Consider the following 17,025-nt stretch of genomic DNA (forward strand, 5'->3'; position numbering starts at 1 on the left):
TAGATACTAACTGAACTGTAAAATTTATTTTCCTTTATAGTAATAAACAAAGGAAAATAACATAAAGGGTTAAAAAGAGTTAGTAATGCAAACCTTATCTTTAAAAAGAGCAATGAGAAGGCATTCTCAATGAATTATTATACAGAATCATCAATATTTATAGAATTTATTTCCTAGTCAATCCAAAATAAGCTTTATAATAAGCAGAAAAATCTATGTAACAGCCAGTGTTTCAAACTTTTCAAAACAGCAACATTATGCAAACAAAAATATGAACAAATAAATTAATTTTTGAAATTCAAAATAACAAGTAAAGCACATAATATTGAGTTTTTTATGCCCGTTAATATACCAGGTCCAAAATCCTTAGAAGTTGTCAAAACGAATCATCCAGTTTTAGCTGGGGGAAAAGAAAAGAAAATAAAAGTTAGAAAGTTCCACAAATCACAGATTTTTTGGAAAGTTAAATTTATAAAAATGTGCAGAGGTACATTAATCTAAGAAAATGAATGCACCTACTATACAGAAATTGAAATAAAATAATCACAAATACCTAGTCAAGTAAAATAAAAATATTATACATATTTATTATACAGATAAATAAAATTAAGGAAAGATAAATCGTTTTCAAGATGGTGGTAAGCAAATGTTTAATAATTAGATGCTTTATTATCCTCCTCCACCACTACCTGCAAGAATAATCATCAGGACAAACATAAGAGTAGGACTAGTAATGCCGAAATCCTAAAACAAAAATGCTAATATTTTTATTTTTTTATTTTTATTTTGCCAAAAAAAAAAAAAAAAAAAAAGTTGTATTCAAATTAAAACAATTTCATTATCAGTTTTCCTAAAAAATCATTAAACTTATTCCTGATTAAGTTTGATCCAAAATGGCTTTAACCTCTGAATTAACAAGTTCGCTGCCCAAACTCAAAACTTGCATCCAAATGAATTGCAATTTTTGTGCCTCAATGCAGGTATGTGTCCATTCAATTGCGGTCAATAAATGAGTGTTGTAAAAGAATGGGCACATAAAATGAACAACTGAGTGATATTGGCACACTGACTGAACCATGGCCTATTGCTTTACAGCTGAGATTTTGCTTAGCATTGACTGCACTGTCTAGAGAGTGCTATAAAAGCTGCATACTTGGTTCACAGTTTCATATGTTCTTTGCCTACATTGAAGTTATTTTATCTAGTTCAGTATTTTCCACAGAAAGAAATGGTAAAATTTTTTGAAGATTATGCTTGCTGAATTTAATTCTTTAGATTGTGAAAAATAAGCCTTTGAGATGTCAGGAGCAACTGCTTGTGTTTCAACAAACTTTTCCATTGAATTTGTCCATAAATGAGTAACATAAGCCAGAAAATCACAAGTGGATCGATATGAGCAAATTTCCAAGCAGAAGGAAAAGCACCTTTGGAATAAGAAAGTGAAAAAAGGCAGAAAAGAACAGGAGTAAGTTCAAGAGCACAAGTTTTGAGAGAACAAGCGGAGAAATACCATCAGGATCTGGAGCTTTCTTAACCTCAAGATTCATCAAATCCTTCTGACGGAAGACCACAGGAGACATTGAATAGAGTGTTCTAGGAATGGTGGGAGGTGTTTTACCAAGATCGTTAATACACGAGTTGGAAGAAAAATGGGATGCTAGCAGGTCAGCTTTATCCTTGGCTGAAGTGACAACAGAACCATCTGGTTTTGACAGAGGTGGGAACAGAGATGGGCAAAAGTTGCGGCCAATAGCTTTGGCAAGAGACAAGAATGCTCGGCTACCATTAGAGCAAGAAGCAAGTTTTCTGCACTTGGCCTGTTCAAAATCTAGTTTGGACTGATTAATAACTGCTTTACAATTGTTGCAAACTTTGGTGTAGGCAGAAAATGAAACTGAAGAGTTGGAAACAAGCCAATTACGATATGCAACGTTCTTCTCTTGAACAGCCTTAGCGCATTTATTGGGAAACCAAGGTTTAGAAAGAAAACAATATTTTAAAGTGGAGTGTGGAATAAAGGATTCCATTCCTACAAGAATAATTTCACAAACACGAGCTGAGCAAACGTTTACATCAAAGTTTTGAAACAATAATCCAACCAAGGAAAAGAAATCTCGCAGGTCATCCATTTTGCATTCTTCTAATGCCAAACAATACGAGGTTGGGAATAGCCATGAGATAAAGGCTACATTGGAGAAGAGATAATCACCAAGTTGTGATCTGAGGTGCCTAAAGAACCATGTACTTAGAAGGGTTGTTTGTGAGAAAAAGATCAAGCGTGTTGGCTGTATGGTTAGGATTGTCTGGTATTCTTGTAGGTAAATGAACGATCTGTGCAAGGTAATTAGTAATTGCAAAAGCCTCAGCATCTCGACCAGCTGGGTCGGTGTGACTAGAAAATGGAAGTCAGCTGGAGTTGTGAACATTAAAATTACCTCACTGTTAGGAAAGTTGGACTGGAGAAAGTCAAGTTGCAAAGAGAAGTCAAAGAGTTCCAAGTGATTAGTGGAGTTGGGAGAATGGTAGAGACAATGGATGAATTTGACACAATGAGGTAGAGAGATTTTAAGCGAGAGATCGAAGAGAGGAGATTCCAAATTACCAAGTCTCTGACAGGGAATATTGGAACAGACATATGCACAAGTACCACCTTTGAGGTGAAAGGAATCATACAGCGAATAATTTGGGCAACTGAGATGAGCAGTAGTTGAATAAACCGATAACTGAGATTCTGTCAGAAAAAGTACATGGGGTTTGGCAGACTGCAAGTAGAAATGAATGTCGTTGAGATTAGAATTGAGACCACGTATATTTGTGAAATGAACTAGGAAGTGCTCATGCAAATATATGCTGTATATTTGCATGAGGAAGCGATGAATGGGATAAGCAGAAGTCAGTTAAGAGGGCTTATACTGTAAAATACGGAAGACAATGAATGAACATTTTACACATTAAAATATATATTGCTGGTCAGTTCACTTGAAAGTTTGACATTACAGTAGATGTATGCTGTTTTTAAATGACATTACAACCGAAGTAAAATGGAACAACTTAAACAGAGATTTTTTATTTAACTGACTAATTTTAATATTACAGTCAAATTGTTGGCATTTCCACAGTTGCTTTAACAAAGTTTGACTGTATAGTAGTACATTATATAATATTTTTCAACAAATTCCAATACCATTTAACAATTAAATACATGTATATATGGTGAAATATATAAATTTGATATATCTAATTTGATTCACTCTTTGCTAAATGCTATTCTTAACACTAAAAAAAATTAGTTAAGTGTCAAGGTTTTGCATAAATGTGGTGTTGTGCTCATGAAAGCACTTACAAGACTGACCTTTATTTCCATCATACATTTCAAGTTTTGTCCTCAGCTCATTATTTTCTTGTTGCAGTTCTGTTACTTGCTTCTTAACTCTTTGAATTTCATTTTTAAGTATGTCTACTTCTAATTTTTCATCACAGGAAACTGCAAGCTGCTGCCTTACATACCTAATACAACAAGGAAAGATATAAAGCAGATATCTTAAAGTTAAAAAGTAATTCAATATGCATAAATAAATTATCCTATAAATTTGCAAATTACACCATTAATTGGTCTAGAATAGACATTACAGTAATGACTATTCTGGGCCAATTTATATTTTATTGTCTATACATCATGTTCAATTAATCGGCTCTAAAACTGTACTAACATGAGCAAGTATTCTTATTGAATGGTTATTATAAAAAATGGAGTGAGCTAGGACTAAAAGGCAAGATTCTCATGGTTTAAGTAGGTGGTTAAAGGATAGCATAACATAGCTATTAATGGAGATTCTTTAGAGTGGACCAGAGTAGAAAGTGGGTTCTTGTTTATAACCATTTTGAGTGACACTGATGCAGGCATACAAGACATGTCAAAATCTGTAGGTGGTATTCTTATTGAATGGTATGGTTAAGTAGGATGGTCAACTAATGCAACCAGAGTTAGCCAGCTACACAAGTGGTCAGAAAAAAACAATTTAATGATGCTAAATATAAGGACTTGGAGGATGACATTTAACATCATGTTTAACTAAATTGGTAGGCTATTTTGACACAGTTACTCATGAGCTGGATGTAGGGAGCCAAGCCATTTGACTCTGTCCCTCATAAGGTTATTGTATAAGTTTGAACAGGTCGGGATAACTGGTAAGATTCTAAGATGGATTGCTGGGTGGCTGCAGGGCAGAGGGTTGTGATTAATGAATATTCTTCAGATTGGTGTAATGTCAGGATTGGGGTACCTCAAGAATCAGTTCATGGAAAACTGTTGTTTCTCAATTTCATAAATGACATCGACAAAGGGATAGAAGATGTAATGTCAAAATTTGCAGATGACAAAGATTGATAGAGTCGTTAATGAGAAGTGGCAGCTATGTTTTAATGTTGCTATATGCAAGTTCTTACACTTGGGGAATAGCACCCCCAAATAAATTATACACTTGGTGGGGTTGAATTAAAAACAGTGGAAGAGGAGAAAAAGGATCTGGGAGTTATGATACAGGCATATATGAAGTTTTCTAAACAGTGTAGAGAGGCAGCTAGGAAAGTCTATGGTATCCTATCGATGATTTATCAAATGTTATGTAAAGATAGGGAGGTCATAATCTCATTGTATAAGCATTAGTAGAGGCATGTGATACAAGAAAGCAAGCTTATACAGCATCAGCCAAAAAAAAAAAAAAAAAAAAAAACCCCTTCCCATTTCACCCATCCATTCGGTCCAAAAGTTTGTCTAGTTTTACACTGAATTTATTTAAGCTATCAACTTCCACAACGACAGATGGAAGTTTGTTCCAGCAATCAACTACCCGCTGGCTAAAGTAAAATTCCGCACATCTATTCGACAATTGTCATTCCTCAATTTCAGCTTATACCCCCCCTCAGGTTTGTAATCTGAGCAAGAGGAAGAATTCTATCAGCATTGAGCCTGCTCAATCTATTCAAGGCTTATACACCTCAATCAGATCACCTCACAAGTGCCTAGTTTCCAGATTCTGCAATTTGCAGAACTTAAGCCTTTCTTTGTAAGAGCACCCCTTTGTTCCCATCACCAGTCTTGTTGCCTTTCTCTTTACTTGTTCTAGCAACTCTACATCATTCCTAAAATGAGGCTTCCAGAGCTGTATGCAGTACTCAAGGCGTAGCCTGACCATTGCCTCATACAAGGGGACAATCACCTCCTTATCCCTGCTCGCAAAATTCCTGTATATCATTGCCAAGCCCTTACTCTGGAAGCCAGCCTGCACTGCTGAGAAAACTTCATATCTGACTGCACAATTATCTGACTGAGAACACTACCTTGAGTGTAACGCCACCCAGTTGGTACATTTCGCTGGAGTTACTGCTACCCATATGCAATACTTTGCATTTGTCAATGTTAAACTTCATTTGCCACTTCTCGGCCCATCCGCCCAACTTTTCCAGATCCTATTGCAGCAGCATACTCTCATTTGACATTATTGCAAACTTTGACATTAAGCTTGATATACCTTCATCAATATCATTGATAAATATACAAAACAACAATGGGCCCAACGCCGAACCCCGAAGGACAACGTAATAATATTATGTCCACATAGAGCATCCTTTGATTACCACTCTATCTTATCCCACTTATCTATTGTAGCAACTTGCCCTTAATGCCATACTGCTCCAATTTGTACAGCAGTCTTCTATGTGCAACAGTATCAAAAACATTCCGAAATCCAAGTATATGATATCAAAATTATTTTTTGCATCTAGTTCCGTTGTGACTACATCATAGTATCCAATCAAATTGGTCACACAAGACTTCCCCTTAACAAACCCATGCTGTCTCTGAACTATTACTGCAGTCTCGTCTAGATGATCCTGCAATGCTTCTTTAAACAGTGACTCCAGTGTTTTCTCCAGAACAGAAGTTAAACTAACAGGTCTGTAATTACTCGTGTCACTCTTTGTTCCCCCTTTGTGAATTGGGGATACATTTGCACATCTCCAGTCTGTGGTGACCTCCCCTGAGTCCAAGGATCCTTTCATAATTATGGTTAAGGGTTTGCTTACTTCCTTTGCCACCTCCTTGAATATAGCTGGATAGATTCCAGCTCCCCAGGTGCCTTTCTCATGTTTAACTTCAACAATTTCTTCTCCACTTTGCTCTCAGTTATTACAAAATCATTTATACTCCCTGTTAGAGTTTGATAAACATCTGGCCCTCTCCTCCTTGAATAACTTCTCATGTGTGAATGTAGATGAAAAATACTCGTTTAGTTTGGCAGCTATCTGGGAATGATCATCTACAGTCAAACCATTGATATTAAGTGGACCAATCTGAGTCATCCCCTTCCTTTTAGACTTTATATAAGTAAAGAAGTTTTTGCTGTATTTCTTTGCGTCCTTTGCCAAAGATTTCTCATAATCTGCTTTCTCTTTCCTAACCTTTGTGACTTGATTGCAGACTAGCTTATATCTACCATAGGCTTCTGTGTTGTCTGACAATGTGTATCCCATGAATTTTTCTTCTCCTCCACGAGTCTCATTAGTTCATCTGACATCCATTTAGGCCTAAACCTAGAACAGTATTTCTTAGTTGGAACAAAAAGCCTAGTAGCTCCCAAAATTATTTCCTTGAATGCTTCCCATTTAAAATTTGCTGTTGGTAACATCATCAGTTGGTCCCACTGTAGTCACCGTTACGAAAGCAAAAACCCTTACCTTTACCCCTGATTGTAGTTACATCTTTAAGTAAATCCCACATCAGTACACTGTGATTACTGCCATCTAGTGGTTCCTTTATCTGTAAATTCTTAATGCATGAATAATCACTGCTAATAATCAGATCAAGAGTGTTACTCCCTCTTGCCTCTCTAACGTGCTGCTGTAGAAAAGAATCATCTAATAAATCCACAAAAGCCTTACTGGTGTGCAAATGACCAACCCACAAGTTCCAGACTATACACCGACGAGCCAAAACATTATGACCACCTACCTAATATGATGTTGGTCCTCCACGTGCAGCCAAAACAGCTCGTACTCGGCAAGGCATGGATGCTACAAGATTTCTAAATGTGTCTTGTGGTATCTGGTACCAACACGTAACCAGCAGATCCTTTAATTCCTGTAAGGTCCATGGTTGAGATGCCGCAGATTGGAGTTGCTGTTCCAACACAAACCACAGATGCCTGATGGGATTGATGTCTGGGGAATTTGGAGGCCAGGGCAATACCTAGAAGTCTTCCTCATGTTCTGAGAACCAGTCTCAAACAATCAGGGCAGTGTGGCATGCCGCATTATCCTGCTGAAAGATGGCACCGCCAGAGGGGAAGACCATTGTCATGAAAGGGTGTACCTGGTCAGCAATGATGTGTAGGTAGGTGGTAGACAGAGTGCCCGGCACATGGATGATTGGACCCAGGGTATCCCACCAGAAAATCACCCAAAGCATGACACCGCTGCCACCAGCTTGTTTTCGTCCCACGGTGCATCCAGGTGCCATCACTTCCCCATGTAAACGACGCACATGTACCTGGCCGTCCACATGGTGCAACAGGAAACATGATTCATCGGACCCGACGACCTTCTTCCAATCATTCAAGGTCCAGTTTTGATGCTCGCGTGCCCATTGTAGGCACTGTCGCTGGTGAAACGTGGTTAGCATGGGCACTCGGAGAGGCCTGTGGCTACACAACAACATTTTCAGCAGGATTTGATGTATTGTGACACATTATTCCCGTCACCAGCATTCCAATTACCAGTGAGTTGCACCACAGTCGCCCTTCTGTTGCCACGTACCATCTGGGAGAGCCTCAGCTCACCTCGAGCATTGATGAGCTGTGGTTGTTTAACACCTCACTGGCAGTTTGTGAGTTTTACTCCTCGGATCACTTTCAGTAGGTACTAACCACGGCTGACCGTGAGCACTCCACCAGCTGTGCCGTTTCAGATATGCTCTGACCCAGTCGTCTGGCCATTACAATTTGGCCTTTGTCAAACTCGCTTAAGTCCGCTGCCTTTCCCATCTGAAAAACAAGAGTAATACTGATTAACAGAGGTCAGTATCGGGTGTTTTTTATACTCTGTTCTGACCACCATCAGTGTATGTCTGGTAAGTTAAAATTCCCCATCCCACACTCTGATTTACAAGCCCACTCTATTTCTCCGTACAGTTGTTCATTGTACTCATCAGTCATTAGGCCTATAACAAACTTCTACCCTCATTTTTGCTTTCCCAGTGCTTATTTCACACCAAACTGATTCAACATTGCACTATTCATCTATGTCAACTGGATGCACTTCCTTAGATTTCATGTGTTTCTTAACTAACAGCATAACCCCTCCTCCCTTCCTATCCTTTCTGTACACATTGTACTCCCAAATTCCAATGCTGCATCCCTTATATATGAGTGACACCACGTCTCTGATATCCCAACAATATTCACCTCAGATATCTTAACCAGCACTTGAAATTCATCGAATTTATTTACTATAATTCTAGCATTGGGGTACATGCAAGTATACATGCACCTGTTCTTACTCTTAGTTATTCTAACATACCCCATATATTTACTTGTTTCATGCCCCCAACATTTTCTGAAATCCCCAGCAACTTGCATTCCGGGCTGCTGCTCATTCCAATAGAAGCAGTGCAAGAATAACTTCCACCTCTGCCTGCAGCTACTGTTAATCTATTAGTCTGTGGATTCCCCTCCCCAAGCTAGCAGTTTTCCGTCCTACCTAACATTGCCTCGATAGCATCAGCAAATATTCTTGCACCCTTTCTATTTAAGTGTATCCGATCCCTGTAGAAGTAATCTCTCCTGTTAACAAGCACAGACCACGCTGAGAAAAATTTTACTCCATGAGCCCTGCACAATCTCTCCAGGGCCAAATTGATTGACAAGGCTCTCATCATATACTCCCTCCTATCGTGTCTGAGCAGGATTGCAGACACTTTCATATTTAATCCTAACTCGCGACTTTTTTCAACATTGACCTGTACTTGCTAAGTAAATCTGCGATCTCCTACATTTAATATCATTAGTACCAATGTGTACAACGATATCGCTTTTATGCCCTTAAAAGGTGATATCTGCTCTACAATGTCATCAGCTTTTGCCCCTGGCAGACATACCCTGGTAATGTTGATGCACAGGTCCTCCCAAAACCCAGGGCAATTTCTTGGGCCAAGGACATCTCAGAGTGCAAGCTTCAGATGATATATAATCTTCCTCCACTTATTCAATTTGAAATGTGTTATTTTATTATTTATTTAATATGAAGTAAATAATGCAAAATAATGTGGCAGCATGAGTCAATTTATTGCAGCAAACAACTAAATGAATAACTTATGTTGCATACGTTGACTGTTTGTAGCCATGATAAGAATACTGAATTTCTAGAAAATCTGATTGGTAGTTAAGGATGTGGCCTTTTTAAAATTTTACAGTTAACACTAAATTAAAAGAAAAGTACCTTATAGCATTCTCTGGTTTTTCCTCTTTTTCATAAAGATCTGTGAGAACTATAAGAAAAACCGTTATCAGTCATACGTGGCCAGAAGAAATATTGTTATTAAAATCCTTTTACAAAGACTAAAAATAATGCACACTTGTAAAATCTATTAAACAAAAACTTTTTCTATACAAATAACAATCTGCATTTACTTGTGTTTCTTACAAGAAATTTGGCTTACATTACAATGGCACAAAAGTGAGATAGTTACTTTATGTATTTTGCTTTCATTATACAGATTATTTGATAAATAATACTGAGTTTGTAACTGCACTCTCTCTCTGTTCAAAATGTATATTATTGAATTAGCCAAAACATGTAAAAACAAAAAAGTAGTTGTAGTACAGCATTCTCAACTCTCCGTAGCCAAGTGGTCAGGAGCGGGAGTGCAGTAGCGCACGCTCTTTGAGTAGACCGGGGTTCAAGCCCCTGACCGCTGAATACGGTCGATCTGCCAACCCGCACTGGACCAGCGTGGCAGATTATGGTCCATTTCCCTCAGCATGAATTGTTGAGGAGGCTTCCATCCTGCAGTGGGTTGATAATGGCTGCACTTTACCTTTTTTTTTTATTCTCAACTCTAGACTATTATACAATTTACTCTACATAGTGCATTACATTTGTAATAAGGATAGGTAGACTTAATCCAGGATGTGTTTGCCAAATCTTGGGGGGGGGAATAACAAAAGCATTATTATTCATGTGGAGACTAATTATATTAAATGAACATAAGCTGTTAATTTGTTGGATAAGTATAGGACTATGCTGAAAAAATGCTGCAAGTTAGATGAAAATATGCATGTGTCTGCAATTCTGCCCAGAAACGACAGGAAGGATTATATGCTGAAAGCCTTGTGGATTAGCTCAAGACTTCAGGGACTCTGAAAAGCTTTTGGTGGTGGGAGAATTTTTATAAACATGCCAGCACATGCAGGTAGAAGAATTTATTTTGTAGTTGAGATTCATTTGAACAAAGGTGGTGCAAGGTTTTTTGCTGGTATCACTGAAGATACTTTAAGAAAGCAGGGGAAATTGCTAGTTAGGGAGTACATAGATTCATTTTTCTGATGATATGGGTCAAAGTAATGCTTACACACAACATTTCAAGAGTTCTTGTCTGCTACTAGAACAGCTGATATTGGCAAGAGGTCCCAAGGGTAGTGATGTTTTAAACAAACAGGAAGTTCATGCTGGGGAAACAAGCTTAAACTCAAGGGGTATGTCAGGGTAGTAAACTATAGAAGAATACTTAGTCTTAACTGTTTCTGCAATGGCATTCAATAAAATGTGTGAATTTGAATTACAGGTTAGGACAACTAATGCTGACATTACCCCAGAGGCTCACATCTGGTGAGCATGGGCTTGGCACACCCAGGGTCCTCAGCTGGATATCATCATTCTTCTTTTTTCTTGGTGATTCCCTTCTACTTCTTCTCTCTCTCAGGGTAATTCAGAATTTTTTTTTTTTTTTGTTGGCTGGTGCAGCATAAGCCTCAGGCTTTCTTGCACTATATGGCTAATAATAATAATAATAATAATAATAATAATAATAATAAGAGGGCTAAGAGAAACAGTATTACCCAGAAATAGGGGAGGATGAATTTCATTGTAATACATACATTATATTTAGAACAGGAAAGATAAAAGGGATGGTGGGATCATACCTCATAACAAAAGCAGCACAAGCACAAAAAGAACTACAGATTCAGAAGCTATGCTTGTCAGCATAGAATCTGCAGTGAGTTGGTTGGTTGATTCTTTGGTTTTATTGGCGCATTAGCAACTAAGGCTATAATGCGCCAAAACCATGTGATATATAAAAATTTTAATTTCACTGACCTAATTACTTAGGTCACCATGTCAAGATATAAAATAACAAAGGTATAAAATGTAAAAATGATAAATCAATAAAGAAATAACAATAACATGTAAATTTTAAATACAAGTAAAAACCTTTATTGATTTAAAATAGCTAAAAACAGCAGACACATTGTCATTGTCGGATAAAATCTGACTGAGTGCATACGGCTCAGTCAGATGATTAAAAGCAGTAAAACGGATATTGCTAAAATCTGGACAGTCAACGTGTGTGTCTAAAATGTCTGATTGATAAAATTGTGCCACAGGACTCACACATAGAAGGGTCATCAGCCCTCAGCAAAAACGAATGAGTCAAATGACTATGTCCTATGTGGGTCCGGGCAAGAACAACTTCCTCCTTACGATTCCTGCGCAGACTAGAGTGCCACGGTTCAATTACAGGCTTTATACGATATAATTTATTCGTCGTCTGTCTATTCCACGAATCCTGCCATTGGGAGTGTATCTTCTGGTGTATTGTTTGCCTGTAGTCTGTATAGGGGACTGACAGGCAGCGATTATTATTGGGAATTGCTAATTTGGCTGCGGTGTCAGCCAAATCATTTCCCCTAATCCCAATGTGGCTGGGAATCCAGCAGAAGCGGATATCATATTCACGTTCATGGAGAAAGTGAATCTTCTGCTGAATGCAAGACAGAACCGGATGAGGATTATATCTCACAGTTATTAAAGCCTGTAACACGCTGAGAGAGTCGGAATATAAAATGAACCGTTGGTATTGGCATTCACTAATATGATCCAAGGCTAACTCTATAGCGTGCAGCTCTGCAGTAAATATGGTGCATTCAGAGGGAATCTGCTCCGATGTAGTGGTGTCTGTAAAGACAGCAGCAGATCCCACATATGATTCTGACTTCGAACCGTCTGTGTAAACTGGCGCAAAGTCAGAATGTTCAACTTGGTGTGCTGAATAAAGCTGCAGGTAGGCCGATGGAGTGTCCGACTTTCCCCAATTTCTAAGAGACAAGTCACATGCTGGAATATGAGCATGCCAGGGTGGAAGGGGTTGCTTTGGTGTTTGGGCAACCTCGTCTACCTTGATATTAAGTTCTTTGAGTAGCTCTTGGAGACGAATACCAAAAGGACGATTGGCAGTCTTACGGGTGTTGTTTGTTGTTTGTTTGTTATTTGGTTTTTAGGAGCATTAGCAACTAAGGCCATATTGCTCCGGGATATGCGGTGGTCATTCCCTGACCTTTCCGCATCCTCCGTATTTGGTGGTGACGGGTTCGAACCCCGGTCTAATCAAGAAGCATGTACTACGCACTGCTGCTCCTTCCCACCTGGCTACGGAGGCGCCTACGGGTGTTGTACAAATTTTCCCATCGTGGCTCAACGAATGGCCACGTAGGATGGTCTGGCAGGGATTTCAGTTTTAAAGCTTACTTTAGAGACAACTGCTTACATCGAAGCGATAACAGCGGTTCGTTTGCTTCGATGTATAAGCTCTGGACAGGAGATGTTCGATATGCTCCAACAGCGATACGGAGAGCCTGATGATGGACAGGATCCAGCCATCGAAGTACACTGTCTCTGGCCGAACTGTATACCAGGGACCCGTAATATAGTCTGGCTCGTACAAGTGCACGGTAGATGCGTAGTAGGGTGCATCGATCCGCACCCCAAGATAAAGAGGAAAGAGAGCACAGAATATTCAGCCCTCTTGTGCACTTTGTGCGAAGTTGACGGATGTGATCCAGAAAGGTCAGCTTTTTATCAAATACGAGTCCCAAGAATTTTGTGTCCGCCGCTACTGGAATAGCATTTTGTCTGAACCTTAATTCAGGTTCAGGATGAAGATTACGCTTACGACAAAAATGTACACAAACGGTCTTCTCCAGCGAGAACCTGAAGCCATTGGCAAGTGCCCAGGAATTAAGGCGATCAATGGCTTTTTGCAGTTGTCTTTCAATAACCCTCATGTTGCCTGACTGACAAAATATGCTAAAGTCATCAACATAGAGGGCACTGTTTACAGTTGGAGGAAGTTGTTCTGTGATGGAATTTACTGTGATGGCAAAAAGCGTGACACTTAAAACTGATCCTTGTGGTACTCCCTCCTCTTGGCTGAAGGAACGAGAGAGTGAGGATCCCACACAAACTTGGAAAGATCGATTGGCTAAAAAGTTTTTAATAAAAATGGGGAGATGCCCTCTAAGACCAAGGCTATGCAAATCTTTTAAGATGCCAAATCTCCAAGTTGTGTCATAAGCTTTCTCCATGTCAAAGAACACTGACACCAAGTGTTCGCGTTTTAGGAAAGCATCCCGGACAGATGTTTCCAGTCTAATAAGATGAGTGGACCGGTTTCTTCGGAAGCCACACTGGATGTTGGAGAGAAGGTCATTTGATTCTAAATACCATATTAAAAGAAAATTAACCATTCTATCCAGGATTTTGCACAGACAGCTAGTCAGAGCAATAGGACAATAATTAGTAGTGACTTTTGGATCCTTTCCTGGCTTAGCAAAGGCAAGAACAATTGCCTTGCGCCAGGAATCCGGAAACTGCCCTTCAATAAAGATTCTGTTATATAGAAGGAGCAGATAATCCATAGATTTTGGTGAAAGATGCTTAATCATTTCATAATGGATGCCATCTGGTCCAACAGCACTTGCTTTGGAAAGAGTGAGGACTCTTTTCAGTTCCTGTATAGTGAATGCCCCGTTGTAGGGATAAAGGCTCTTAGACTTACAATTAAGAGCCTGTTTTTCAATTTTATGTTTCAGGACCAGGAACTCTGGGGAATACGAAGATGTTGCAGAGAAGTTAGAGAATGTTTCCCCAAGAGAATTGGCTATTGCAGTTGGATCTGCAATAGTGCATCCATTATAATCTAGGATTGAAGAAGGGTGGGATGTATATTTTCCCTTCATTTTCCAGCTTTTATCCCAGACAAACTTAGTACTAGTGGACTGAGTAATTGATGAAGTAAAACGGATCCATGATTCCTTTTGACTCTGACGGCAGATGTAGCGTGCTTTGGCTTGTGCGCGTTTAAAGGCTATAAGGTTGGTTGTGGTAGGATATCGGCGGAATATCCCCCCCACACTTTGTTTTGAACCTTTTTTGCTGCTGTGCATTGTGAATTCCACCAAGGTTTGGGAAATGGTGGAAACCGGGCAGATGTTTTTGGAACAGCATTCGCAGCTGCTTGGACGATAATTTCTGTGATGTACGTTACTGCATCATTGATAGGCTCCTGACTGACGGTACTGAGGTCAAAATTTGCCTGACGTTGGAAGGCAGTCCAGTCAGCCTGATCAATCTTCCACTGTGGTAACCTGAAAGGAAGACACGGTCTCCCACTGTATAACGAGGTTATCACAGGGTAGTGATCACTTCCATATGGGTTCTCCTCCACTTCCCAAGTGAGTGAAGGGAGCAGAGAAGGGGAGCAGATAGAGAGATCAATGGCAGAAAACGTATGGGTAGGCATGTGGAAGAAGGTATTTGTTCCAGTATTTAGAAGGGAAAGGTCATTGTCATTTAGCATACGCTCTATGACTCGTCCCCTTCCATTGATGTTAGCACTATCCCACAGGGTGTTATGTCCATTAAAATCCCCGAGAAGTAAGAAAGGGGGAGGCAACTGCGCTACAAGATCAAGGTCTTCCTGGGAGATGTCAGTCCAAGGTGGCAAATAAATAGTGCACACAGTTAATAAAAATCCCACTGTAAGGCGAATTGCAACAACCTCTATGCTAGTTGTAATTAGCAAGGGCTGAACTGGGGCCTGGTTGCCCACAAGGATAGCCACTCCTCCACGAGCAGGACCATCCGCAATTCTGTCCTTACGAAAAAAATGTTATGTTATGCATGGTGGGGTTATCATTTGCCTTTAGATAAGTCTCCTGCAAGCAAAAGCAAACTGGCTCGTGCTTTTGCAGGAGAGCCTTGATGTCATCTGTATTCCGCCGGACCACGACAATTCCATTGTAGAAATTTAGCCATTATTTTGGCTTGGTGGGTCCATCAGGCGGCTTCCGAGGTGCTGAGGGCTTACTTTTGTCAGTCTTGGATTTATCTTTTTCGGGGAAGAATGGACGCTGTCCCGTGTCCATTTCTTCCTCCGCAAAGAGTTCCAAGACTGATTCATCCAGTACCTCCTTGTTCTCTACATCCATTGTTTCTGTTATTACTGGAGGCTCTTTACCACTTGGTTTTAGTAGTGGTGGAGCACTAGGAGGTACGGATATAGGAGTGGCAGCTGACTGTTTTTTTGGTGGGCTTTTGTGAACTGAATAAATAGCGTGCAATCAGAGTGAATGACTCTCTTGGTGGTATAGTCATCTCAGTTTGTGTCCCGAAAGTGCACTTAGCAGAAATCTTCTGGGCATATGAAGGTTTCCCGCTATTTATTGGTTGGATACGTTTTCTGGTCTCTGGGTAGGAGATATTCAGCTCTGTTTTTAACTTTTGGATCTTTTTTTCATCCTTCCACCGCTGGCATGCTCTCCTTGGCAATTGACACAGATCGGTTTTGGAGCTGAACATTCCTTGCTCTCGTGGTCTTTAACACCACATCGAGCACAGGCAGGGTTACCACAACAAGATGTTTGTGAGTGGCCATATTTTTGGCATCTAAAAACTGCAGTGGGTTTGGGATATAAATCCTCACTGGGCAGTTTAGATAGCCTGCCTTGACGGAACTTGGAGGCCATGGGGTGTTAAATGTTAGGATGAGAACTCGGGTAGGGACGAGATTCTCATCCTTTCTCATTGATATTCTTTTGACAGCTGTCACTTCTTGTTCTTTCAATTCATAGCAGATCTCTTCTTCAGAAACATGAAGAAGGTCCCACTCTGAAATGACACCTCGTGAAGAGTTCAAAGTTTTGTGGGGGGTTATGATGATAAGTATTCCCCCTATTGATGTGGGTTTCAGGATTTTTTCTGTCTGTTTTATATTTATAGCTTCGACCAAAAGGTCGCCAGAACGCAGTCGTTTTACAGATTTGGGTGATCCTGTCAACCCTTCTAATCCTTTCTGGATAAAGAAGGGTGACATCTTCCCAATTGACTGCTCTCCGGTGGAATGGAGAATGAGGAAAAGTGGTGTCACTGATGGTGGTGGTGTATCCTCAGTCCTGGCTCTTTTTGCAGAGGTGTTTTCTAGATCATCGTCTTGATTAGGTAGGGGCCTTGTTGCGGCCCCAGAAGAATTTGAATTTATAATACTCATAGGAGTAAAATAAAAATTTCCGATGCCCTAAGTACCTCACCCACCATGGAGCCCTACGAGGGGACGCCCACTCGTGAACTAGCAGGTACTGCATACAAGAATGGGACGCCAAGTTAGCTTAGAGGCACCATACCCATGTTTCCAATAAGCCTTGATCCCGTCCCAGGACCAAAGGGAGGGAGGCTTATTGGAACGCAGTTGACCCTAGCAGTAAGAACCACCCAACCGATTGATCCCAGTCGGGCCGGTCCGGGACCACCCGTCTTGTCAAAGCAGGGGCCAAAGTGGTGTATTAAGGCTGGGCCCCCTCATCCACCAGGATCCCCCTTTCCGAATTCCACAGGTCACGGGGCACGGCTGCACACGCCGGATTCCAATGATGTAACCCTGGAACCAAGGTATGGGCATTAGATCCCAGTGATGCTAGT

At 40.1% G+C, this 17,025-nt stretch overlaps 1 protein-coding gene across 1 annotated transcript in view; it reads right to left on the reverse strand.

Moving 5' to 3' along the window:
• Positions 1 to 231: 231 nt before the first annotated feature.
• Positions 232 to 17,025, reverse strand: part of LOC150081374 (c-Myc-binding protein-like) — a 54,909-nt gene continuing 38,115 nt past the window's right edge. Inside the window, exons 3-5 of the mRNA XM_090379589.1 lie at positions 9,493 to 9,541; positions 3,353 to 3,507; positions 232 to 400 (exon numbers count right to left, since the gene is read on the reverse strand). Coding sequence (XP_090235715.1) covers positions 387 to 400; positions 3,353 to 3,507; positions 9,493 to 9,541 — 218 coding nt within the window. The 3' untranslated portion in view covers positions 232 to 386. The remainder of the gene's footprint in view (positions 401 to 3,352; positions 3,508 to 9,492; positions 9,542 to 17,025) is intronic.

This window comes from Mastigoproctus giganteus, chromosome 8, assembly GCF_048544385.1.
Source record: "Mastigoproctus giganteus isolate SK-2022 chromosome 8, ASM4854438v1, whole genome shotgun sequence".
In the NCBI taxonomy this organism is placed as follows: Eukaryota; Metazoa; Arthropoda; class Arachnida; order Uropygi; family Thelyphonidae; genus Mastigoproctus; species Mastigoproctus giganteus.